The 26,801-nt window shown below is 53.8% G+C and overlaps 2 protein-coding genes across 4 annotated transcripts in view; one reads left to right on the forward strand and one right to left on the reverse strand.

Annotated features, from left to right (window-relative positions):
- Positions 1–5,139: 5,139 nt before the first annotated feature.
- On the forward strand, positions 5,140–15,723 carry PTGES (prostaglandin E synthase). The gene is made up of 3 exons (XM_055302559.1): positions 5,140–5,320; positions 9,203–9,285; positions 15,154–15,723. Exons 1-3 carry the CDS (start codon positions 5,192–5,194, stop codon positions 15,401–15,403), a joined length of 462 nt encoding a protein of 153 aa, XP_055158534.1. The 5' UTR covers positions 5,140–5,191; the 3' UTR covers positions 15,404–15,723.
- Positions 15,724–26,318: 10,595 nt separating this feature from the next.
- The window catches only part of PRRX2 (paired related homeobox 2), a 47,121-nt gene continuing 46,638 nt past the window's right edge, over positions 26,319–26,801 (reverse strand). For all 3 annotated transcript variants that reach the window (XM_055324827.1, XM_055324838.1, XM_055324835.1), the window contains exon 4: positions 26,319–26,788. In XM_055324827.1, coding sequence (XP_055180802.1) covers positions 26,653–26,788 — 136 coding nt within the window. In that variant the 3' untranslated portion in view covers positions 26,319–26,652. The remainder of the gene's footprint in view (positions 26,789–26,801) is intronic.

Raw genomic sequence — 26,801 nt, forward strand, 5'->3', positions numbered from 1 at the left:
GAAGGAATCCAGGGAGAACCAGATGGAGACCAGATGGGATGGGGCCAGGGGCCATCATCCAAACTTTGGCTTTTCTTCAGAGCGAGATGGGAGCCACTACAGTTTGGAGCCAAGAACGAGCGTGATTTGACTGATGTTTTGTTTAAGCAAAGAAGGAAATTCCTAGACTCCCAGGCCCCGGGGCCCCGGGGTGAGTCAGAGGTTGGGGCCTTCCTGCCTCCAGGACACAGGCTCCCGGCGCGCAGGGAGCAGGAAACCAAGAGCCGCAAGCAGCTCCAGGAGACCACGGCCCCAGAGCTCAGTCCTGAAGCCAATGGGGGCCTGAGGGCCGCGTCGCCATATAAACTCCTGGGGAAAGTCTCTGATTGGCTCTGCTCGGACCAATCACAGTAGCCCGATGTCAGGGACTTTGTGATTGGCTCCCCTGTGTCACGTGGCCCCCCTCCCAAGAAAAGGCGTCCTCTGATTGGCTGTGCCACTTAGCATTACAGGCAATGGGGGTCCGGTTCCTGAAATGAAAGTTGCGATTTCCCAGAAGAAGTTAGGAGGGAGAGGTGAGCTGGCCGGGCAAGACAACAGCCCTCCGCGGGGTTGCTGCTCCTGGACTCCGGGGGGGGGGGGGGGGGCGCTATCTGCCCCCGCAGGGGCTGCGCCGCAGGAAGCGCGCTGACCCGTGTTTGCACCGCACCCCTTCCGCACACCACAGGCCGCGTTTCCCAAACGCCCCTTCTCCAGGGTGAGAAGCGGTGGAAGCCGCGCTGACCGCAGTTGGGATCCGACTTCCGAGGTCACTCACTGCAGCCACAGTCACTTTCTTTGATCGCTGCATTTCCACATCCCCGGCTGGAGAAAGCCCCGGCACCGCTCAGCCGGGTCAGGAACCGGTGGCCGAGGTGGGGCCACTTCCCTTCTCTCTGAAGCTGCTCTGAAGTCCCAGACAGCCCGAGAGCTGGGCCTCTGATGCTCAGGAAATGCCGGGCAGAGTGAGCTGGAAGAAGCGGCTGCTCTTTGCTCGGCGTTATAGCCCATCACCAGAGAACTCCTGTGGGGGTTGTTGTGCGTCAACACAGTAAAGGCACAACTTGTGCAGATACATCGGAGCGAATCTTTACAGTCACCTGCATGACCACCACCCAGGGGTGGTATGAACACCTTTTGTTGTTGTTGTTAAGATTTTATTTATTTATTCATGAGAGACACAGAGGCAGAGACACAGGCAGAGGGAGAAACAGGCTCCCTGCAGCGAGCCTGATGTGGGACATGATCCGGGACTCCCGGATCACACCCTGAGCTGAAGGCAGGCACTCAACCACTGAGCCACCCAGGCGTCCCACATATGAACACCTTTCTGATACCCCAGGTGTCTCCTCCTGGGCAGCCCTGGAGCTTCTCTTAGCATCACTGTTGTATTTTCCTGGAGCCCCAAGACCAGGGCCAGGCCAGCACTCCCATCCCCACCCAGTGCTTCGCTGGCCCACCCTGCATGTCAGGGGCACTTCTCTTAGGGGCAAAGAACCTAACCGGAGCTCAGAGAGAAGTACCCGCCCCCCCCCATTCACCCCATCACCACCAAAAACAACAGCAGGGGGTTCCACTGGCTGATAGAGGCTTTAGGGAAATTCTTGGCTAGAGATCAGAGGGCTGTCCTCACTGCCAGGCCCTGGCTTAGTTGGTTCATTCCAGCCGACGACAAGGAAAAGATTCCTACCATGAAGTCATGCTTATCAGTAGGAAGGGCTTCCCCACAAGGTCCCTCTGACTTTTGCTCCAGGTAAGGGTGGGTAATAATCCACTCTGCCCACACTGGTTTTTCCTAGCCTCTGCTGGTGAGGTTTCCATCGTGTTTCAGAAGACCAAGCAGGGCAGAACCCTGCCGTCCGGGAAAGGGTGAACACCCCTTTTGGGCCATGTCTGGTCCACGATTCTGGGGGTGGTGCAGCCACCAGACCCCAACCCCACAATTGAAGTTTTTGAAAGGGCAGACAGCCATCTCTGGTGGTTTTCCCCATCCAGAGACAAGATAGATAGGCATCCTCTGTTCTCAGAAACGTCAGCAGGGAGCAAGCTTGCACGATTTCTTCAAACATACAGGCAGGGCTAAAACCTAATTCAGGACACCCGATAGTTTCTAGGTCCCGTCCCTGATCATGACCTATCATTTATCTTGCGGAGCTGGGACAACCCCGGGCTGGCAGCCCATGTTCCAGAAACATGGGTGTAGATTTACAAGCACATCTTTTATCCAGATAATGGAAGGCTGGGCTCAGAGCAAACAGACAAGCAATCTTCCCCCACTCCACGCCCTACCCCAGCAGCAAGGACTAGGGTTTCCAAGAGCCTCCCTCCTGGCAACCCAAGCATTATCCCTATTTTGAGGAAGAGGAAACTGAGGCTCAGAAACTCATACAGATGGGGGCTTACTCTGTGCCAGTTGCTTAATACCTAAACATGACTCCCTTCAGTTCTCTCAACTGCTGTGCAGAGTGACAATCAGCTGTGTGTTACAGCCGAAAACAAGTGTTCAAAGAAGGAACCTGCTTGCCCGGCGCCACAGCCACCAAAGGCTGGCTCTGAGATTGAGCGTCAGCTGAGTCTGGCTCGAGAGCCCATGGAGGGGTCTCTGCCCTGTGGCCAGTCCTTCTCTGCTGCTGCCTTGGACCCAGCCCAAACTGACATTTCCATCCCTCTGGACAGGCCCAAGGGTGAAGAAGATACAGGAGACTGAATTCTCCCTCTTCCCCACTGCCCTAGGGCACCCCCCCAGCAAAGCAAGTGATGCTGGGAAAACAAAAGGGACAAGATTCCTGCCTTTTCAGAGGTCCTGCTGCAAACCCAGGAAAAAGGGGTGGAGGGGTGGGGGACACAGTAAGGTGAGGATTTTGAAGCCAGAATTTCAAAGATCTTTTATATATATATATATATATATATATATTTATTATATATATATATTTTTATGATAGTCACACAGAGAGAGGGGCGGGGGGCAGAGACACAGGCAGAGGGAGAAGCAGGCTCCACGCACCAGGAACCCGATGTGGGATTCGATCCCGGGTCTCCAGGATCATGCCCTGGGCCAAAGGCAGGCGCCAAACTGCTGCGCCACCCAGGGATCCCCAGAATTTCAAAGATCTTAGGGCACAGACTGTTGGCGTTTTTTGTTGAAGAGCCGATGGATCTTTTGGGAAGTTCCTGTAAGTAATAAAACCATTTGCCCGGGAGTCTCCCAGAAAAGTACAGGGATTCTTCATTTCATTGTGCTTTGCTTTATTGCACTCTGCAGATACTGTGTGTTTGGAGTTGGTTTGGTTTTGTTTCTTTTTTTTTTTTTTTTTGGTTTTGTTTCTTCTTTTTTTTTTTAAGAAATTGAAGGTTTGTGGCAACCCTATGTTGAGCAAGCTTGTCAGCCCCACTTTTCCAATAGCATTTGCTCACTTTGTGTCTCTGCTGCATTTTGGTAATCCTCACAATATTTCAAACCTTTTTATTATTATTATATTTGTTATGGTGATCTGCGCTCAGTGATGATGACTCAGTGGAAGCTGGCATGATGGTTAGCATTATATAGAAATAAAGCAGTTTTAAATTAGGGTATGTGCCCTATTTTCTTTCTTTCTTTTTTTAAAAGATTTTATTTATTTATTCATGAGACACAGAGACAGAGAGAGAGTCAGAGACACAGGCAGAGGGAGAAGCAGGCTCCATGCAGGGATCTCGATGCAGGACTTGATCCCAGGACTCCAGGATCACACCCCGGGCTAAGGCAGGCACCAAACCGCTGAGCCACCCAGGAGTCCCTGTGCCCTATTTTCTAGACGTACTGTTCTCACACACTTACCAGATTACAGTGCAGTAGTAAACATAACTTTTACACGTGCTGGGAAACCAAAAAAATTCATTTGAGCTGTTTTATTGTAATACTCCCTTTATCACCATGGTTGAGAATGGAACCCGCAACATCTCCAAGGGATGGCTGCCCAGAGATGCTACAGAACAAAGGAGAATGGTGTGCTAGTTTCTCATAGCGACTGTAAAAAATTACCACACATGTCATGGCTTTAAACAACAGTATTTTACAGTTCTGGAGACCAGCAGTCCCAAACCAATTTTAGTGAGCTAAACATCAAGGTATCCCAAGGCTGATTCCTTCTGGAAGCTTTCAGGGGAAATTTGTTTCCTGGTCTTTTCCAGTTTCTAGAGGTCACCTGCATCCTTTGGGTCATGGCCTGCCCCCTTTATCTTCGAAGTTAGCAGTATGGCATTCTTCTCTCCTCTCTGACCTCAGTTTCTGTCTTTTCATCTGTTCTCTCGACTGCCTCTCTCTCTCTCGGAGGACTCTTGTGATTTTTTATTTTATTCTATTTATTTTATTTTATTTATTTATTTATTTTATTTTATTTTATTTTATTTATTTATGAGAGACAGAGAGAGAAGTAGAGACACAGACAGAGGGAGAAGCAGGCTCCATGCAGGGAGCCTGACATGGGACTTGATCCCCGGACTCCAGGATCATGAGCTGGACTGAAGTCAGCGCTAAACCGCTGAGCCATCCGGGCTGCCCAGGACTCTTGTGATTGAATTGAATTCACCCACATCTCGAGATCCTAACATAATCGCATCTGCAAAGTCCCTCTTGTCATGTATGGGAACATAATCACAGATTCCAGGGACTGGAGAGTAGACATCTTTGGGGTGCCATTAGGCAACGCAGTACAAAAAGGCAAAGTCACATCAAGGTATCTATGGCTGTGGTTCAAATGTGCAGGCTGAGAGTGGGGACAGATGGCTCAGTTCTCATGCCCACCACCTGCCCTGATCCTCTGGGAAGCACACACAGATCAGCAATAACTGCCACCTGGGGAGCTCCTGCCAGATGTCCAACTTTATCACACCCCCAGAAGGCAGGCACTGCTATACACCCCCATTTTACAGATGAGGAAACAGAAAATCTTTAAGATTTGGCCCCTCGGAGAGGGTAGTCTGGGGGCGGAGCCTGGATCGGGGCCACCTCTTAGCCCTCTGCTTCTCCCAGCATCTGCGGACAGAAGCTGCCTCTGCCTTGAGAGTGGGCGGGGGCTGAGTGCAGACAAGCCTCCTGGTTCTCCCCGCCTCCTCCACCTCCCCACCTCCTGGAGACTGAGCCACACGCCTGCTGCTCCGCCGTCTTTCCCAGAGCTCCCGCCTGCGCATCGACATGCCTCCCCCTGTCCTGGCGCTGGTGAGTGGCCAGGCGCTCCCAGCCTTTCTGCTCTGCAGCACACTGCTGGTCATCAAGATGTACGTGGTGGCTGTCATCACCGGCCAAGTGAGGCTTCGGAAGAAGGTATGCCGCCCCGGAGTCCCGAGCCTCACCTCCCCACGTGGAGGCTCTCTGGCTGCCCTGCTCGGAAGGTGTGGGTATGGGGAGCTTGGCCACCGTGTGTTCAGGGCCAGGGTGTGAGGGCCCGGGGGACCCAGGTGCCTCTTCCAGTCCTGTGAGATGGCCGGGCCCACACCTTCTTGTCCTCTGTTTCAAGGAGCATTTACTCACTGCTGTGCCACCAGGTAAGTACTGGCACAGTGAGTGCTGCTGTGTCTCAAAGAGAAGCAGGTCCCTGAGTGTGGAGTGAGACAGGACGAAGCCTCCATCCAACCTGGAAGCTTCTCAGCACAGGAGATCTGATATTTGGTTATTTGGGTGGAGTGGGAACTAATGACACAGGAGCTGAGAAACCTTTCTTTAAAAGTGGAAATTCCCAACTCAGTAGCAAGGCTGCGTACAAAGCCACCGCAGCCTCCAGAGGCCGGGTCTCGCCAGGCTCCGTCGGAATTTTTTTCTTTTTAAAAAGATTTTATCTATTTATTTGAGAGAGAGAGAGCATGAGCCGAGGGAGGGGCAGAGTAGAAGCAGACTCCCTGCTGAGCAGGGAGCCAGCCCAGGGCTCCAGCCCGGGATCCTAGGATCATGACCTGAGCCAAGTCAGATGCTTAGCCCTCAACTGACTGATCCACCCAGGCACCCCTCCACTGGAATTTTCAAGGAGGAATTTCTCCCACTAATCCAAATCCCAGAGCCAAAACAATAAAGAGGTTGAGATTTGAGCCGGGGTGAGCCGGTGGGCGGGACGACCCATTCAGAACAACTCGGCTTGCATTGGACAGCCCTGCATTGGACAGCCCGAGCCCAAGAAGTTTCAGGCCAAGCTGGCCAGCAGTCCCATTATTCAATAGAGGAATCGTTTCCAGAAGCTGTGCCCCTTTGTCCAGCTCAAAAGCAAAGCAAGGCTAGCTAGCTCTGGGGGGTGGACACCAGGGAGCTGGGATCTTACTGGGAAGTCAGACTCAGCCCATGGCACAGGTGCAGGCAGGGTTCAAGGCAGAGCAGCTCCCTGGGGGAAATTATGCCCAGAGGCAGAGGCACAGGCACAAGGATGGCCTCTGCCCTCCCCCTGCCTTGATCCATCCTGGGTGTGGGATACAGGCACCCACCAGGCACCCACCAGGCACCCAGCAGGGACAGCTGCATTCACCCACTGAGTCCTTCCTTGGAGCTGAGCGTTTAATCCACACCCTGATTCTGGGGGAGGAGGGGGGAAATTACTTCACCTTGTTTTCAGGTGAGGACCCTGGGCTGAGAGGAGACTCTACCTGTGGAGGCCACAGAGCAGAGGTTGAAGTAGGGGTGGGGGGCAGTGTCTGGCTCCACAAACTTGGGGGCATAGAGTTCTCAGCACAAGCTGCAGGGGCCAAGAGCTTCCTTTTCATTGTGAATTCAGGGATTGTAAGGGACGACTTGAGACTGCCTTTCCCCAGTGTCTGAGACTGCCTTTCCCCAGTGTCGTGGGGAGGAGCAGAGAGAAACCTTCCCAGCCCCTAGGCTGTCGCCTGAGGCTCCTTACTATCTGAGAACTTCCCTCCGGTTTCTGCCAAGGAGTCACCCTGCAGGGAGATGATGGATGTGGGCCTCTGGCTCCTCCGCCCACCAGCTTTGGACCGAGGGCAAGTCCGGGAGCTCAGTTTCCTCATCTGGAAACAGGGTAGTCATGGTAGAGCCAGAAGTCAGCACCTGGCACACAACAAATGCTCCACCAAAGTTCTCATGACTTATTAACAACTGGAATTCAGGGACACCCGGGTGGCTCAGTGATTGAGCATCTGCCTTCAGCTCAGGTTGTGATCCCGGAGTCCCGGGATCCAGTCCCGCGTCCAGTTCCTTGCCTGGAGCCTGCTTCTCCCTCTGCCGGTCTCTGCCTCTCTCTGTGTGTCTCTCATGAATAAATAAATAAAATCTTAAGACAACAACAACAACAAAAACTGGAATTCAGTTGAAGGCAGCAGCCACAGCTCACTCAGGGGGGTACACTGAGGCCAGCCACCCTCTCTACACCCCCGGCCCAGTTAGAGGGAGCTCTCCAGCTTCTGACAGCAGGGGCTTGGATTCCAGTCCTGCCTTTAGGAGTGAGCAACCCCAGAACCCTGAACTTCAAAAGCAGGTCCCCGCTAAACGCTAGGATCCTTGGAAGGAAACCATGGCTGGATGGAGCCATCCAAATTGACGAGTCCCTGACCAAAAGGCCAGTGGAGAGGACTTCTGGGTGTGGGGGTTCGGATCCTGGCCATGACAGGCCTCAGGCATGGGCCCGTTCAACTCTGGGGTGGGGCAGGGGCAGCCCCACCGGGTGGGACAGATCAGCGCCTTGGGGACAGAGGTCACCAGGGCTCCAGAGTCCGAGGCAGGGCAGCAGGATTTGCCCTGTTGGATGGGTGCTTGAGAAAGCCTGCTGCTGAGATTCGGGGTGGCTGTGGAGTTGGGGGGCTGGCCTGCCAGAGGCAAGTGGGTGCGGGGTGTGGGCCTCCGACGACTGAAGTTTCACCTTAAGTCCCTGCTGCCCACAGACCATTCATGGAACCCCCACCTAGTGCCAAGCGTCGTGCAAAGGCCTCTCCAGTTCTCTCCTTTACTCTTCACGTAGGAAATGACCTCCATTGAATCCAGAGTTCACAGATGAGGGAGCTGAAGCTCAGGCGGTTGAGCACCTGCTTCTTGATTTTTGGCTCAGGTCATGACCTCAGCATTGTGAGATGGAGCCCCATGTTGGGCTCTGTGCTCACGGGGGAGTCTGCTTGGGATCCTCTTTCTCTCCCCTGCCCCATCTCTCCTCCCATCTCTTTCCCCCCTCACCCTACCCCCCCAGCCCCCATGCATACACACATATATGAACTCTCTCTCTCTCTCAGATGAATGAATCTTTAAAACAAATGTGCAGCTAGCTAGTCAGTAAAGAACTGAGGTTCCCTGCCCTTGACTATCAAACACTCTCATTGCTGTTACTTCAAAGTCCACATTTTTAAGAGTGCCTCCAGGACCCCAGCAACTTCATCTTGGGCCTTGCTCTCTATACTCCAGCCACACTGGTTTTCTGTCCTTCACACTTGTCTATCTTCTGACCCTAGGGCCTTTGTTTGTGCTATTCTGTATATCTTCAATGCTATTTCTCCAACCCTGCCTTCATCTGGTTAATGTTGGATCCTTCAAAGCTTGGCCACAGAAGTCTTCTCTGACCCCCAGACGAGGTCAGGTCTCCTGTGAACATCCTCAAGGCCAAGCTTGTCCTCTCTCTTTGTTTTTTTTTTGTTTTGTTTTGTTTTGTTTTAAATAAGAGTCAAGGTTTTCTTTTCTTTTTTTTTTTTTTTTAAAGGTCTTCTCTTTTTGAACACTCACCACCTGGTCTTCCCTGGTTCATAGGCAATTTCCCAATACACGGAGGCCTCCAGTGTTCATAGGCAATTTCCCAAGAGCAGGGGCAGGAGGACCTTTGCTTTAGTCTGTTCTGGCTGCTATAACAGCAGACCATGGACGGCGGGGGCTTACAAACAGATTTATTTCTCATGGTCCCAGAGTCTGGGAAGTCTGAGTCCAAGGTTCCAGCAGATTTGGAGTCTGATTGAGGGCTCCTTTCTGGGTTCACAGGGTGGCCATCTTCTCACTGTGTCCTCCAGTGGCAGAGGGGCAAGGGAGCTTTCGGGGGAGGGGGGATGTCTCTTAATGGGCACTGAACCCATCTTCGAGGGCTCTACCCCCAAGGCCCAATCACCCCACCTCCTTGGAGTTTACCTTTCAACATATGAATTTGCGGAGCATATGCATTCAGTCCACAGCAGCCTCATTCATGACAAGTGCCAGCACCTGGAGCTCAAACAGTAATTCTTGGCTGATACGTTCCAGGCTTTTGCCAACCCTGAGGACGCCCTGAGACACGGAGGCCTCCAGTATTGCCGGAGTGACCAGGATGTGGATCGCTGCCTCAGGCAAGTACTGATGAGGCTCCATCTGGCCTGTTCTGGGCCGTGGGGCTGGGGATACCCAGAGGACCCAGGTCTTCTGCCTTCCTGAGCCCCTCAGACAGTGCTGATTTACTCATGGATTTAATAACTAATTAATTGTGGAAAAGTAATACATGCTTATTACTCAGGACCCCAGAGTTGGAGAAGGATGCTCAGTGAGAACTCAGTCCCCACCTCCCCTCTGACCTCCAGGCCCCACCCAGCTCTACCCTCTGGGGGCAAACACAGGGTGTCTCTGCATCTTCTCAGGGACTCATTCTGCTTCCTTTTTACCCCCAAAGGGTAACCTTCACCCACTGGTCCATTCACAGGGGGTGTTCCCCATCAGCTCACAGCAGGGTCTCACCTACTGGGTCAGCACTGTCAGACTTAGGCCATTACCCTGCTGAAGGGGTGGTTCTTAGCTGTCTGGCCTGTTCCCCTCCAATGGGCATTAAGGCTGTTCTCAGGCTTTCTCTGCTGTGAAAGTCGATTTGTGCACCATTCAGCAATATTTCTTCCCACTTAAATGCATCCTGCGGTTTTGTTCACACGTACACACTAAGGCAGTGTGAGGGCTTTTGAGGCACTGTTCATAACAGAAAGTGTTTGGCAGTTTGCTGCAGTTCATACCAGTGGGCTAGAGAGTGAGGAGGCAGCGTTTCCAGGGGAGAGGGACCAGCAATCGGAGTTGGGGGGAGAAGTGGGAGGCTGGGAGGCTGCCCAGGAGGGAGGCAGGAGGCGAACAGTCCGATAATTCTCAGTGTATTCCCATGCATCACGGGCAGATGGGTGGGACGCTGTGCTATGAATAATAGAGATTCTTTTATTGAAAGAGAGTGGGGTGTGTTTTTTTTTCTTTGCGTTTTCTTGGCCATTGAAAATAATATACATACCTGTGGTTCTTAAACATTACAGAAATGTGTAAAGTAAATGTGGGAAGTAAAATTCTTTGCTGTTCCACCCTTTTTCTTTTTCTTTTTTTTTTTTAATATTTTATTTATTTATTTGAGAGAGAGAGCACACGAGCAAAGCCAGGGGCAGGGGGAGAGGCAGACCCTGTGCTTAGAAGGGAGCCTGATGCGGGGCTTGATCTCAGGACCCTGGAATCATGATCTGAGTTGAAGGCAGACACTAAACAACTGAGCCATCCAGGTGCCGCCTCGTGTTCCATCCTTTCTAATAAAACTCCAGTGTGTAGTTCTTTATATGAGGTTCATCCATCCATCCATCCATTCGTCCATCCGTCCATCCAACGTGCAATGAGCACTTAATGCAAGGCACTGTGCTAAGCGCTGGTTGTACATTAGTGACCAAAGCCTTACCCCTACATGAAGCCATACTGGTGACCCTTATCTCACCCTCACCCTGGTTGGCTTGACTCTCCTGGGCAGTGGAGAAAGGTGTGAGTTGAGGCAGCAGGCTGCCTACTGTGTGGGGTACACCCAGCTTCTCCCAGGGTTCGCGGATTCTGTGCAGCAAGCTTACTTGTGGCACAGAGTGGTTACAGGAACTTACAGGACCTTTAGTTTCTTTTTAGTGGCTGTAACCAACAGACCCACATGGTGCCCAGATGTTTCCACCCACCCAATGCAATTTTTCCTCCTGATCCAAATGACCCACTCTCCATAGGAGTGATGCTCAAGTGGCTGGAATTTCAATTCAGCACTTTTCGAGCACCTCTTATCAAATAACATTTTATATCCTTTCGGCAAGTGTCTATTGGTGGGGGGAACCTGCTGCACAGGTATTTACTGGGGACTCATCAGCCCATCAGCCCAGACCTGGAGGTTCCTGGTCCCCTGGCACTCCTTCTCCTCCCCCTCCTCCTGATTTCACATAACATCATGGCACCTCCAAGGTGCAGAGCTCAGAACATCACACATCCCATCATCCACTGCCAGAGAAGCTGGAACCTGAGGAGGACGTGCCCTAGAAGCAAGCTGGTTAAATATTAGCCCAGAGTGTGTGATGCAGTCCATTCTCCTGCACAGACAGGAAAGCCCTTAGGCCTTGGTCCTTGGAGGATAAATTTGCCTTGCAGATTAGCAACACGCTGGAGCCGAAACTCTGGGAGAAGTCAGAACCAGGTTTCAGGGGAAACGATGAAACCCAGCATCTTCCATGATCGCTCTCTGAGTTCCCTGGTGACACGTATTCAGGCCAAATCCTGAGCCTAGGTGTATGAAAGTGCAGTGAGGAAGTACCTGAGTGACCCCAAAGAAGGAAGACACACACCTGACTCACGCTTTGCAAAGTTTCCACCTAAATTTGGAGCGTGCAGCCTTAATCCTTAATCCGACTAAACCAGTTTGTCAGGAGATTGGTCCCTAAACCACAACCCTAGAAGGCCCCTAGACATCATCCATCCAGCAGGTTCATTTTGTGGATGGTGACCTGAGGCCCAGGATCAGACTGCAGGCTCCTGCCAGGCCTTCCTTTCTCCTGCTCCCTAAGGGACTTTCATTCACCTGGCCAAGGCGCCCCGGGGCCAGGGCGGGGGGGAGGCCGGCAAGGGTGGGATGAGCCTTAACAGTCACGTCCAGGACAAGGCTGGCAAGGGCAACAAGGGGGATGAGGAGGATGAGGAGGATGGCAAGTTAATCAGGCACACAGCCCCCTGGGGGCAGCAGTGTTCCAAGCACTTCGTAGACATGTCCCCAGGAGGGGCTGGCCCAGGCCGTCTGACCCCTTGGCTCTGCAGGAATGAGACTTTAGGGACACCTGGGTGGCTCAGAGTTTTAGCGTCTGCCTTTGGCCCAGGGCGTGATCCTGGAGTCCCCGGATCAAGTCCCACATCAGGCTCCCTCATGGAGCCTGCTTCTCCCTCTGCCTGTGTCTCTGCCTCTCTCTCTCTCTCTGTGTCTCTCATGGATGGATGGAAAAAGCCTTAAAAAAAATAAAATAAATAGGAATGAGACTGTACTCTACTTGTTACCTGCCTTTGAGATTGAGCAACCGTGAGGCCTGCATTTAACCGCATGGCTGTGTGGGCGGCAGGGGGACCTGGGGAAGAGGACAGACCGCAGTGGCCCCTGCCAGCTGCCTGGGGGTACCCGCAGGTCTCCCTCTCTCTACCAGTCACCTGCACCCCTGCAGCGGGTGTGTTGCAACATCTGGAGAGGGGGAGAGGCGGCCTGCTGCTGCGGGAAGCCCAGCAAGTCCAGTCTAGCAGGGACTGGCTTTGGGTGACTTTTACGTTAAAAAGTGGTTATTATTGGAATGACACGTTTTGCTGAGGCGTCTCTCCTGTACGTGACTCCCTCCATGTCTGCCAGTGTATATCCAGGCCCCCAGGGAAGGGAAGTATTTTCTTGCCTCACTTTTGGTTTCCCCACAGCTCCCTGCCCTTGACACCACTTGTGGCTTCGTGGGGGCCTCCGTCTGTGGTTGGAGACCTACCCGAGGGAGGAGGGACGTGTGTGCCAGCCTGGGACACTGAGAGTCAGAGCCTCAGGGCTTTCTCAGCCCCATGGCCACCTCTCCTCCCTCACTGGTGACCCTTGCGCCCTTGGGTCCCCGGAGCTAGGAGGTGGGCTCAGCACCACTGCTTGGTTTTCTGGGAGGGGGGAAGGGGAGTGGTTGGGGGATATTCATTTCCTGGCCTCTCTGTTCTGCCCCGAAGAGTGGGGATGCCCCTCACCTGCCATGAACCTGGCTCATCTTACCCTCCTCTCCACCCTGCTCCCCCTCATCTGCTCTTTGGAGTTTGGCCCATGTTTCTCTCTCTCTCTCTCTTTTTAGATTTTATTTATTTATTCAAGAGACACAGGCAGAGGGAGAAGCAGGCTCCATGCAGGGAGCCCGATGTGGCACTTGATCCCGGGACCCTGGGATCATGCCCTGAGCTGAAGGCAGACACTCAACCGCTGAGCCACCCAGGGGTCCTTGGCCCATGACTCTCTTAACAGCGTTCTAAAAACTGACTCACTGTCTTAGAATAGGTTTTCCAAATGTGTCTCTCTAATAGTGTATTGGGGTATGCCGGGGTACAAAGCCCCATTTCCTTCAGGAAGAGCCGTTTTAGGGGAGCTCTGCTGTCCCCTCCCCCAGTCAGACCACACAAGTAAGGTAAGGGACTTGCTTGCCCAGGGAGCTGGGGTGGCCCCCGGCCTAGCCTCCCCGTCTAGTTCTTTCCTGTGGCCAGGACAGGGATGGGCAAGCAGCAGCCTTCCCCCCGAGCTGGGCGAGATGTGCCCTGCGGCAGACTTGCTCTCCCCAGGGCTGGCTCCCACAGTGGAGACTCAGGAGAAACTAGGGCTCCTGTAGGCTCCAAGACAGGACAGACGCCAACTACTATGCCCTGAGTCTGACCTGAGGAAGATCCAGACCCCCTGGGATTATGGAAGCTTCTATACAGTACCCAGGCTCCAGTACCCCACCTCACAAGACCTCTCTCCTGCCCTCATCCTGCCTTGCTCCCTCTCATTCCACCACTCTCCAGACGCTTGGGTCACTGTGTGCCCTGAACACCTTATGCTCATCCCCACCTCGAGGCCTTTGTGCTTGCCAATCTCATTCCCTGGAAGTTCTTCCCTTGTAGGGGCCACCTGTGGATGACTCCTTATCATCCAGGCTTTAGGGCAAATGTCTTGCCTGGACCACACCTACCGCAGTCTTGGGGCTGAGACCCCAGCAGCACTGGGCTGCCTCTGAGGAATGCCTCCTCCCTTGCCCTGCCCTGCCCTGCCCGGCCCAGGTCAGCCCTTGCCCCAGGCTCTCCTTGCAAGTGGGAGGGAAGGACTCTGCAGCAGGCCCAGCACCTGGGAGCTATGGGGCTGGGCCTGGCCTGCTGGCACCGTATTGGTGAAATGCCTTCCAGCTGGAAGGACCTGGAGAAAGTGCTCTGGTTCCAGCAGAGTCCCCAGGCCTCAGTACACATGGCCTGTCCTTGGGGGAGGTCACAGCCCGGAGCCCACTTCTTGTTTATCCTCCAACAAACCATCTATGGCCTCAATCGCTGGCTCAGCCTCTAATTTATGGGACTTGACCTTCCCCACCTCTTCCCAAGGAAGCTGCCTATTAGCAGGAGTCATGGAAAATGTGAACCAAACTCTTTGCAGAAGTGGATGAGTTTTCTTTCTTGGTCATTTATTTATGGCAGGGTTATGCACAGCCCTCCCACTCCGCCCCCCACCCTGCACCCCCCACCACCACACATACTCACATGCTTGATCATTTTAAACAAAATTAAAAAACAACAACAACAACAACAACAGGGATAGCATGATGAAAGGAAGAGCTTCACCAACGACCAGCGATGGGTCAGCTCCAGCGAGTGGAAGTAGCTCTGTTATGGTCCCCGAAAGGGGAAGGAGGCTTTGCTGGTATTCGGGGGCAGAATAGAACAATCAGGCAAGTGTTTCAGATGCATGCTCTTAGGCTCTAGCCCATGCCACTCAGGAGTGCCCAGGCACCTGCATCCAGGAGGGTGGCCTCAGAGAAGCCCTGCCTGGCGGTAAAGGGCACAGGCTCGAGTCGGACTCCACCCAGCTCTCAAACCCTCAGAGCCCCACTTTTCCCACCTGGTGTCCAAGGCCAGAGGGGAAGATGGTGGGGAGTGTGGCGGGGGCCAAGTCCTGGAGAGCTTGCTAAGGAAATAAGGAAACCCCAGCCTGCTGCCTGTCCTGGCTCCTAGCCTGTAAGCGGGGCTTCATCCCTCAGCTGTGGCAGGTGCCAGCTTGGAGCTGCTGTCCCTCCTGCCTCCGCGGTATCTCTTTGTCCTGGCCGTGAAAGGACTTGGCATGCTGAGATGATCCCCGGTGGTGCGGGGCCTCTCAGGGCAGGCGGCTGCAGCCCCCATGATGTTATCAATGCCAACACCTGACTGACCACGTGCTCTTGCTTTCCCAGAGCCCACCGGAATGACATGGAGACCATCTACCCCTTCCTGTTCCTGGGCTTTGTTTACTCCTTCCTGGGGCCTGACCCTTTCATCGCCCAGATGCACTTCCTTGTCTTCTTCCTGGGCCGCATGGTGCACACCGTGGCCTACCTGGGGAAGCTGCGGGCACCCACCCGCTCCCTGGCCTACACCGTGGCCCAGCTCCCCTGTGCCTCCATGGCCCTGCAGATCGTCTGGGAAGCAGCCTGCCACCTGTGACCTGCAGCTGACACCGCCTCGGCCACCAGACCACCGGCCACGAGCCGCTGTGACTGTACCTGGGGGACTGGGCATCCCTTCGAGATTGTAATAGGCTCCCAGGACCTGGCTTCTTGGCAACGTGCTGAACACAGGATCCCAGGCACCGCAGGCCTGCGTGTGTTGGCATGAACGTGTGCACATGTATGTGTGCGTGCTCCTTGGATTTCCGGGTGAAGTGGCTGATTGGACCACGTAGAGATGTCAGGATTGCTAGAAAATCCTTCCACTCAAATACCAGAGCATTAAAAACCACATTCTTTCTTTGTTGCTAAGAATCAGAGGAGACTCAGTCCAGGCTCCTAAACCAGACGACCATCCAGATCCAGGGCTATGATAAACGCAAATGTCTGAGAGCCACCCCAGAGATTCCAGTTCAGCTAGTTCAGAGCAGGCCCTGGGCATCCACATTTTTACAAAAGCTCCCCCCGTGTCCCATTGATAGCCAGGCCTGGGAGCCACTGCCAGGTCCCTCTAGAAGCAGGGACCAGGATAGGGTGGTGGGAGTTTAGCAAGGTGAAGGTAGGGTTATGTTCCTCTGTGTCTGGTTGACCCTCCTTCGGCTCAGTCCTCATCCTTCCCGGGATCATCTTCTAGGTGCAGATGTCCATAGGAGGGGCCTCCAGTACAGCTGGCTTCTCTTTCCGAGGAGTCAGTCTCCCCTAAAGGCTTGTCAAACTAGGACATTGGGCCTTGAAACACTAACAACTTAAAGGAAATTTCCAGCTCCTTTAGTAACTGCAAGGTTTGAAAACCCACAAATGAGCACCCCCGTGGGGAGTCTGTGAGTGTGTCTCCCATACTCTTGTTCTGAGATATATGTGGCTTTCGTCATTAAATGGAGTCTGTCCAGCTCGGCCCATCACCGTAGGACATCCCGGCTGCCTGTTCCTGGGGTCCACCCCCCAAGTTGGTAATTTTCGCTGGATAGTTTTGTTGGTATGTGTGTGGGGGCCAAACTGACAGGACACCGTCTCTGGCAAACACACAAACACACCCTGACTGGGTGTGTTGAGCTGTGCAGCAATAAGCTGCTCTGACACCTGACCCCTCCTGCCTCCTGTGAGTAAAATGGTCTATCAACTCAGTTTTCACAGATGAGGACACTGAGGGGCGGACCTGAAGCACAGGGCCAGCCGTGGATCCAGCCTGTTGGGCTCCCACGCCCTGCTGTAGCTGCTGTCCCCCATGGCCTCTGTCCTCCTACCTTCCTCCCCAGGGCTGCCCCCTTTCCCCAGGATCTGGGAAGCCCCCGGGCGTGTCTCCCCACAGGCTGCAGCCCCTGGACTGCCCTGGTGGGTTGGTGGACCTGCTGGGTGGGGGCCTCATGGGAGCTCAGGGGACCCTGAGCCACTAGCCCCAGCTCCAAGCTCCGTGCTCCGAGCTAGGAATGGATAACACTCCCCCCTGGTGGCGAGACGAGCCTCTAGTCTCCACTGTGGCTGCGGAGCCTGCTGTTTGCTAAGCCCTGGCTCACTTGATCCTTAAACCCATCCCTGGAGAGGGGCGTCTCTGTGTTTTGCTGAGGGAAGGAGGGCTCAAGGGGCGGAGAGCAGTCACGCCCAAGGTCCCAGAGCTGGGATACGGTTTAGGCCAGAGGAGCAGACCTAGAATGTATTTTTATGTTGTAATATTTTCTCTCCTGGGGAAAGGGGCTGAGGGGGCACAACGCCTAACTTGGAGCCACCCGGCACCACAGAAACCTTGTGAACATGGGACCTGTGTGAAGGGGTTGGCCCGTGGAGCCCCTGTGCAACACCATTCATCTCTGGAATCCCCCTAGATGTTGGGGGAGGCAGCTGCAATGTGTGTGGGGGCAGCAGGACAACAGACAGTGACAATCCCAAGTGCCAGCACCCTAATGGGGGGAGATGGAGCAGTGGGAACACCAGGGAAGTGGACAGGGTGGAGGGGTGTGGGGATGGAGGGAAGGTGGGAGGATGAAGGGGAAATGGGAGGTGGAGACATAGGAGGGAGGTGGAGGGGAGGAAGGGTCCAGGGAGGTGGGGGTGGAAGGGAAAAGAGAGGAGGTGAGAATGAGGGAAGGTGAGGTGGAGGGGAGATGAAGGGGGTGGGGACATGCAGGGAATGGGGCTGAAGGGGACGGCAGCAGTGGGGCTCCCCTGAGGCTTTGGGACCATGTTGGGGACATTGGAGGGGGGATCAGCGTAGCTGGGTTTGTGTCCTAAGAGCATCTCTGAGAAAGCTGGCAAAGTGGGGTTGAGAGCCAGGCAGGGGCCCTTGCTCCCTGGGTGCCGTGGACAGTACCCTGCTCGCCCAGGAGAGGCAGGTGTGAGCAGAGAGCAGGGAGGGGCCAGCCCGGAGCGCTGTCAGGGGGCAGAGGGCAGGAGCTGCAGGGTTTTTCAGGGAAACAGATGCCCAGGGGCCTGATCTGCTCCTACCCCCCAGGGGGTGGTAGTCCGGGATGGGGGAGGACTGGGAGCGGTCCCCTGGCAGCAGCTGCCCCCTCCCCCGGGGCTGCACACCCAGGCCCAGGGAAGCCAGCACCTGTTTCCTAGCAGGTGACACAAGCCGGGCAAGGTCCCCAAGACCAGTCCACATCTGCTGACCTGGCCAGAGGCAGCGCACTCGGCCATCCCCGAGGCCACCTCGGGCACGTCACAGAGTGCGAGTTGTCCAGCCCTCATCTCTGCAGTGCACATGCCCACCACCATCTGCCCGGATTTAGCCCCACTCATGGGGGGTGGTGTGATGTGTGAGTGGTGAGCAAGGACTTTGGGCCCCAGCCCGGGCCTGGAAAGCTGAGCTGCCCCTGGCTGGGATGCAGGGCCTGGGGGCATCTTCTTGTGGGGCATCCCAAGTAAGCCGGAAAGGCCAGAGCCAGGCTGGGGTGTCACACACACCCCAGGGTCAGGGTGCTGGGCTGCAAGTTGGGACCTTCCCCTCAAAATGTTGCCTATTTTGTCTGATGCTATAGAACCTTTACCTCCCACCACCTCTCTCCAGTACACACCCTCCACGGAGGAAGCCTGGGACAGGTGACGGCTGGTGGTCTCTGTCCCATCATGGGCCTCGCCAGGAGCTCCTGGGGCTCCCTCCTCCATTGGATTTCTTGGCTCAAGGCTTCCAAGAGCTTCCCTGGTGTGAGAGGGACTTAGAGGAATAGGCAAGTGTTGAAAGGGCAAAGAATCCTGATTTCACAGAAAGACTGACTTCTGCTCCTGAGCGGGCTGGGCCTCGGGCAATCGCGGAACAGGGCGTGTCTGCCTGGCAGGTGGAATCCAGCCAGGCTTCCCAGGACAGCTGTCCTTTGAACTGGAACCCGAAAAAGGGGTGGGTTGTTTTTGTTTTTTAAACTGTACGAGTAAGGGTCAACGTCGAAGGTTTAGAAACTACAGAAAAGCTCAGAGAAGAAAATAAACACCTTCCATACTCTCAGCACACAGAGGCCATCCTGGGTCACCTTCCAGGTTTGTGCCCCTTGCCATGAGGGCCTGGGTCATTGTAACAGCTCTCCATCGGGATTCCCAGCCTGTCAGCATCCCCTCGGCCCCACCCCAGCGTGCACTCCCCACGTTGAGCCAGACGCTTCGCCTGCGTGCTGAGCCTTGGTGGCTTCCAGCAGCCTCCTCCCAGGGAGGCTGGCATCTTCTTCATCTTCTCCATTGCTGGTCTCTCCCTCTAGAGTGTGTGCCTCTGGGAGTCAGGGGTTTGGGTCCTACGGTACCTGTGTCCCCAGGTCTTGGAAGAGCACCTGGCTCCTAGGATGTCTCTCAAAGTGAACGAGTGGTGTGCAAAATGTGTGTGAGTGTGTGTGTTGTGTGTGCCTACGCACTTGTGTAGGTATAATATGGAGATACGGATTTAGGGGCGCTTTTACCCCAGCGTGTGATTCCACGACAAAAAGTGTTTGTCATAGGTTTTTCAGCACTGGGGAGACGGTGTGTCACAGATGTGGGTGGCATCTGTGGCTCACAAGCTTGCAGCTATAGGTCAGATTGGCTCTTCTGTCATCGCTTCAGATCCTCCCTAACGGCACCTCTGCGTTTCCTCCCTGGGCTTTCGATGGTCGGAAACATGAATTTTAACAACTCCCTGATATTCCAATATCCTGGGTAACCTCATCTTTTCTTTAATTTGCCCTTATTGTTGGAGAAATTAAGGGTGGTTCAGTGGTTAAGCATCTGCCTTTGGCTCAGGGCGTGATCCTGGAGTCCCAGGATCGAGTCCCACATCGGGTTCCCTATAGGGAGCCTGTTTCTCCCTCTGCCTATGTCTCTGTGTCTCTCATGAAAAAATAAATAAAAATTTTTAAAAAGAGAAATTAATTTTCCAGGATGCGTCAGCATTAGCAACGCTTTCACGAGCATCTTTGCACAGAGATTTCTGTGCAGGTCCGTTTCTTGAAGGTACGTTTCTAGAAGTAGAATTACTGAGAGTTACTTAGTAAAATTCTAGAAGTGGAATTACTGAGCACATTTTTAGTGTTTGTGGTATATGTTGTCCTCCAAAAAGATGGTTCCAATTTGGATGGGATTTTTAAAAGAGTTTTGTCAAGTTTTAGTACCCAAGTAGGGGAATTTACAAGTGTATATATAAAGAATGGAGACCACCCACAATCCCATGTCCCCAAGAAAATCATTGTCCATATTATGGCTTATTACTTTCCAGATTTTTTTACTATGCATATTGTATATATGCATATTGTATGTAATAGGCATGGTATGTATTATGTATCTGTGCATATTAAATACATATAATATGCATATAATAGTTATATGTATTTAATATGCATATATTTATATACACTCTATATTAGTGTGTGTGTACATATATATGTCTCCAAAGAGATTGTGAGGTATGCCATGGTTCTTTACCTCTGCTCCTTGGAGGCCTGCCAAGTGCCACCCCCGGGACAAGGCTTGCTCCTCTCAGCACCTGTGCCAGCCAAGAAAACTTTGAATAGCTTCACTTCCTAAAGTGTGAATTATGAAAATAATAGGGTTTTTCTTCCCATTTCCAAATACAAAATTATAACACTGAACTATTCTTTTTTCAAACTACACAGAACTCCCCAGACACGCAGAGGTATCTGCTGACTGTCTAGAATTTGACTTTGTTTTTTAAAAAAGTCGACACTCTTTTGTAACCCCTGTTGGAAGGCATACTCACGGCCATAGGGGAAATGGCCTGAGGAAGGAGCATGGCAGGGAAGAGGGACTGTCTGGAGAGTCTGGGGTGGGGGACAAGGTGAGGGCTAAGCCTGGACAGGGAGAGCAGAGCCAGATGGTGAAGCCTCAAACACCTGACCTGGGTGATGGAACATTGCTGAGAGAACCCTAGGGAGGCACAGGAGGCTTTGGACAGCAGAGGCACATGATCAAAGCCAGGTTTTAGGGTAAGAAATCTGTCAGCTTGTGCTGAATGGCCTGAAAGGAGATAAGACAGGAGGCTCTCCCTGTGTCTTGGCAGATAGTTTGAGCACAGGCTTCGTGTCTCCTCTGTAGTGGGTCTGGGGTTGTTGGGTGTGCCACGGGCAGAGGAAGGAAGGCCAAGCGCAGGTGGACATCCAAGCTCCATCTCCACCTGAATTCATTTTCTATGCTGCTTAACAAGCTGCCATTGTTGTAGCAGCTTAAAACAACACCCACTCATGATCTTACAATTTCTACAGGTGAGGAGTTGGGGCACAGCCTGACTGGTTCCTCTGGTCAGGGCCTCACCAGGCTGCAGTCAACAAGGACTTTGGGCTGAGGCCTCATCTGGAGCTCGGTATCCTCTTCAAGTTCATTCAGATTATAGGCAGGACTGAGTTGGGTGCGGTGGTTGTCAGCCTGAGGCCCTCTGCTGCTGGGGGCCGCCCCTCCACAGGCAGCTCGCCACAGGGCTGTTGGGTCATAAGGCCGGCGGGCAGAAGAGCATCTCTCTGCTCTGGATCCCTTCTTTCAGGGAACACCTGACTCTCCTTTAAAGGGCTCACCTGCTCAGGTCAGGCCCACCCAGGAGCATCAATCTCCCTTTTGATCAAGTCACGTCAACTGATGAGGGAACTTAGCTAAACCTGCTAACTTCATTTTTGGTTAGAAGCAAGTCAGAGTTTCCACCCACACTCACACAAGGACAGGGGTTACACCGCACTGCAGCTCCCTGGGTGAGAACCCAGGGCCATTGCAGAATGATGCCTACCACCCCACCTCTCCTCTGAGTGCTCCTTCTGATCTCAAGGTGCCCGTGCCTGACCCCTCGTATCTCAAGCTCAGTCCTTCCACGGTGTGGCCTGAGGGTTAAGAAGCCCCCAAACACACTCTCTGCAAAGCAGAAAAGAGGTACTGATGACCACACAGCTTTGAGACTTGCAGGAGTGAGGGCAGAGTAACAAGCAGCGGAGTGCCCAGCCGGGTGCCAGGGGGCCGCTCCTTACGGGGGCCACAGCACGAAGCAAGCACATCTTCCATCTTTATTTTTTCTTTTTTTTTCCCCATCTTTATTTTTTCTAAGATTTTATTTCTTTATCCATGAAAGACACACAGAGAGAGGCAGAGACACAGGCAGAAGGAGAAGCAGTTTCCCCACAGGAAGCCAATGTGGGCATTTTCTATCTTTTTTTTTTTTTTTTTTTTTTTTTTTTGGCATTTTCTATCTTTAAAGAGCTCTTGGGACGCCTGGGTGGCTCAGCGGTTGAGCCTCTTCCTTTGGCTCAGGGCGTGATGCTGGAGACCCGGGATCGAGCCCACATCGGGCTCCTTGCGTAGAGCCTGCTTCTCCCTCTGTCTGTGTGTCTCTGTCTCTGTGTCTTTCATGGATAAAGAAATAAATAAAAAAAAATTTTTTTAAAGAGCTCTTTATGAGGGGCGTCTGGGTGGCTTAGTGGGTCCTGGGATTGAGCCCCATGTAGGGTACAGGGAGTCCACTTCTCCCTCTCCCTCTGCCCCTTCCCCCTGCTTGTGTGTGTGTGCTCTCTCTCTTTCTCAAATAAGTAAACAAAATCTTAAGAAAAAAAAAAAGAGCTCTTTATGCAGTTGAGACTACTACACTGGCCTGCTCGTTCTATTTCTCTATGAGGATATTAGCCACATCACAGAAAATACACAGACAAGCGGATTGCAAGCCAGTATAAAAATTTAAACTATAATATTTATATTTGTGTTTGTGTCTTCCCAGAGTTTTCACATCGCGTGGATGAGATGTGTGCTTAACAGGTCAGCACATACTGGCTTTTTACCCCCAATTTTGGATTCTTTCTCCAAGTGGGGCTTAGAGATGGAATTCCTGGTGACGGCATGTGAACATTTTCACGACTGTTGGGACATTTTCTGGAAGGCTGGTGCCGAGTTTTATGCTGTGATTTGGGATTTGCTTGTTTCTCTGAAGAGAAGGCTGGGTGGAGGGCCTGCGGCCAGCCTGGATAATGACCCAACTCTGTGCCCAGTTGCGACCTCACAGCACCCTCCAGGGGCAGATGACAGGGGTACAAGGGCAGGGAATGCCATTTTGCTCTGGTCCTCAAGGGCGCTCCTGGAGTGTGGGCATGGAAGGGACGGGACAGAGCCGCTGAAGCTTGTGTGCTGAGTTCTGGGGTCAGGAGAAGTGCTATTGCACCCCAGGACGTGGAGTGTTCTGACTCCCTCAAATTCTACTCTGTGCCCCTTGATCATAAACACCCAAGTGTCCATTTATAGAAAGTAACTGTGCGACAATCCCGTGAGGTGTCTTGGGTGCTTACTACCTGTTGCCAGGCCCATTTCACAGAAGAGGCTTGCAGAAGTGCTGTGCCCAAGGTAAAACTGGTCTCTATTTCTCAGGTTTGGGGTTTTGCAAGAGCCAGACTGCCTTTTCTCTTTCTTTCAATCAAGTTCTTTTATTTCAAACAAAAAACTAGCAGCAAATGCACACAATGTCCTCTCCCAAGCCTGCTTGGCCAAATGGGCAGAAGGAGTCGGACAGAGGAAGATTCCAAGTTCTCCCAGCCTGGGCCAAGGCCTTGGGTACCTTATCCTCATGGAAAATTCTATCCTGGGACGGGTGCCCAGGAGGCTGCCCACACAGCCCTGCAATTAGGGCGACAATAGCGACAGCCTGTTGCAGGGAGGGCTGCTGTGTCCCCTCCCTCGCTCCCAGGAGGAGCATGTGTAAACGATTAAGCCGGTTTGTTTTCTCCAGCATGCTTGGGAGGAAGTGACATTGACGTCCTTGTGGCCCAATGGCAGGGCCAGTGCCTCCGTGGGAAACAGGTCCCCAGCGTTTTCCGAAGCTGGTGTTTTTGGGACCTACCTTCTAGGCCCCAACCAGAGCCTTCTTCCCAGGGTGACCCCATCCCTGCTGCCAGCAGCCCCAGCCTGGCGATGCTCCGTGGCACCCTCCCTTTGGATTAGAAATAGAAAGACCGCTGTGCCCCCCTCTGAGCTCTGGAGCACTGGCCAGTGCCTGGGCTGGCCTGTCACTTGCTATTGGTTGAGTGCTTCTGGGGAGGAAAGAGGCCTGCTCGGCTGCCCTGCCGGGAGGGCACTGCTCTGGCCTGGTGGGCCGGCCCTTGGCTGGTGCAGATTCCTGGGGTAGGGGGAATGGTGAGCTCCTCACGCTCTTGTCTGGGTGGAAGGGCAGGCCAGCATCTTCCCAACACCTCTGCCCGGCAGGTCCTGCTTCCAGGGTCTTCTTCCTCCCCGGCACTTCTGTGTGCCTAAGCCCAATCCTGGCGCCCCTAGCCTCCCTCGGCTCCCTCAGCTCATCATCCGATCATTAACCTGTGCCCCTGGTGTGTCTGGGACACCTCCCACATCTGCGCTCTCTGTCCCCATCTGGTCCAGGCCGCTGCCGCCCCTCCTTGGACATCTGCCCTGGCCTCTGCAGTAGTCTCTCTGCCTCTGCTCCTAGCCCTATGGCCACTCCTCCACACAGAACCTGGGGTGGGGGTGTCCCTCCACCCAGCCAATCCCCTCCACGGCTCCCCACTGGCAAGACATCCAACTTCTAGATCTGGCCACGCAGGCCCCACAGGAGCCAGCCTCTGCTTCTCTCCACCTTCATCCTGCATCAAGAGATCCAGCCCTGCAATTATCCCACTGGCCCAGAGAAACAGCTTTTGGCTTGCTTCCCCCAGGGCCTTCACACACACTGTTCCCTTAGCCAGAAACAATGTTCTCCCCCACTCTCTTTGTGCGGCAAACTCTTCACCCTTCCAGGACTCCTCTTCCAGGAAGACTGCCCAGATGTCTTAGACTAGCTTTGGGGCTCCCCGTGTTTGGCATGGCCTCTGCAGCAAGGGACCCCAGGTCAGTTCTCTGCTCTCTCCTCTAGGCCCAGGGCAGAGCCCTGGCACACAGCAAGCATATCATATTTGTTCACAAATATGTCACAAATTTGTTCACAAATTTGGCACACACATGTCATATTTGTTCAGTGAATGAAGGGTAAGCGGGGGCCCAGAAATCACTTAGCCAAGGCAGAGGCCAAACTAAGCCAGACAATACAGCTCTGGCTGCATCCAAACCACTCACCACCCTCTGCCCCCCACCCCAGTCCAGGGCACAGGTGTCTCCCCCTCTCTGGCTCTCATAGTCAGGCGAGCCTGAGCCCCCTTCAGACAGCAGAATACCTCCTCCCCACGCCTTCACCCTCGTCGGTGCCCCATACTCTGCTGCTGACAGAGTCCCAACTGTCCAGCCGCAAGGAAGTCACATGGTGAGCGTCCTGGGGCTTGTTTGCACATCTGGAAAGGGCAAAGCTCAGCTCACAGGAACTCAGTATTCAGGGTGAAATCACAGACAAAGTGTGGAGAAGAAGATATCAAGGGGATGGGAGGGATGGGGGATGGGGAGGGGTCCTCACTTCACTCATAGTTAGAATTACCATACCTCCTAAAACAAAAAAACGGGGACTGTCCCTCACACAAGGACCATGATAAGGCTTTGAGGTGTTTGAGGTCATCTAGGAGATGTGGCCCACAGTGGGGAGGGCTGACACCTTGGGGCACTTTGCTGCAGCATGGGCAAGGCAGACCTTGGGAAAAGAGGTCCAGCTGATTGACTCCATCGGGTGTGATTGCTGTGTCAGTACAGGGCCCTCACCGGGAAGGGCTGGTCATCTGTGCTCTCTGGGGATCAGGGAGTGCCGTCCTACTTCTTAGGGGCCGGTTGAGGTCACTATCCAGACAGAGATGACTCTGAACTTCCCCCAGAGGGTGTGTACCCACAGAAGGAGTGGTATGGGGGCAGGGGGAAAAGGCTGGCTTCAGACCACTCCCTTCACCCCAGCTTTCTGCAAACTCACTGTAAGTGATGTCATTAGCTGGTGGTGTATGTGTCCTCTGTCACCCCCAGTTATCATCTACCAAAAGGCAGGGGGTGGGTACTTGGACAAGGTCTTTTGGTGTCCTTGGCTGTTAGGAGCACTCCTCTGTCCTGGGAGGCCACCTGGGACCCCCCACTCTGCACACCCACTTCCTAGACCATCTGCCTAGGGCCCCCTATAGTCAAGTGCCCAGGAAGGTCCCACACCCTCTGCATGCCCGGAGATAAGAGATTTAATTGCAGCATCTGCACCCTCCTCCCACAGTCTGGCTAGCCCAAAAATCCATGGTCACCCGCCCTGCCTCCCACCATAGGGCAGGGACACCCCCTGTCCAGACAGGGAAGGGATCCTGTCCTGAGTCACACAGCAGGGTTTCTCCCAAACACCTAGGTGTGGGTCTCTGTTCTCCTAGCCGACTTCCCATCTGTGGGGCTCTGCAGGGCGACCGAGGGCTTCGTTCACAAGAAGGTTCAGACGTGAGGGCATCTGGCCCTGCCACAGCTGTGGGTCCGAGCCGGGCCCAGAGCAGTTCCTGTGGCTGCTGCAGGCTAGGGCAGGGCCCCAGAAGGCCATCCCTCACTCAATTGCTCTGCTGCCCTCACCCATGCTCCCTCAAATTTTGGGGGGCTTAAAATTTTTTTTTTTTATTTCTTAAAGACAAAAGCTTTTCAGTTTTAATACACAAAATCGATGCAGTCCTTGGTGGGCTCCTGTTCTGCCTCTGGCCAACTCTTCCAAAGGTCAGGGGCCAAAGTCTCCCACGGCTGCAGACCAGGGGCTGAGCCAGGCTCCTGGCATCCCAGCAGCCTCTCGGGCCCAGGAGTCTGGATTGGAGAGAGGGGGCAAGAGAGCCCAAGCAGCCTGTCCCAGAGATGGCGGACAGGAGAAGGTCGCCTCCCTGCACGTCTGCCCTCTTGGCCATGGTTAGGCCAGGAGGCAGCTGGGTCCTGGTGGCCTGGCCATCAGTTCACCGTGGGCACCTGGCTGTGGTGCAGGCTGAACTCTTTGGCCTTGAGACGGAGGCTGGCAATGCTGTTGGCCATGTTGACTCCCGGGGTCGCAGGGCCCGAGCCTCCAGGGCTATACGGTGGCACTGTGCTGGGGGTGACAG

Source organism: Nyctereutes procyonoides, unplaced genomic scaffold (assembly GCF_905146905.1).
Source record: "Nyctereutes procyonoides isolate TBG_1078 unplaced genomic scaffold, NYPRO_anot_genome, whole genome shotgun sequence".
NCBI lineage: Eukaryota > Metazoa > Chordata > Mammalia > Carnivora > Canidae > Nyctereutes > Nyctereutes procyonoides.

Coding starts and splice junctions, on each gene's coding strand:
- PTGES (XM_055302559.1), top strand. CDS start 5,192: ATGCCTCCCCCTGTCCTGGCGCTGGTGAGTGGCCAGGCGCTCCCAGCC. Junction 5,321..9,202: donor AAGTGAGGCTTCGGAAGAAG/GTATGCCGCCCC, acceptor GATACGTTCCAG/GCTTTTGCCAACCCTGAGGA. Junction 9,286..15,153: donor GATGTGGATCGCTGCCTCAG/GCAAGTACTGAT, acceptor TTGCTTTCCCAG/AGCCCACCGGAATGACATGG.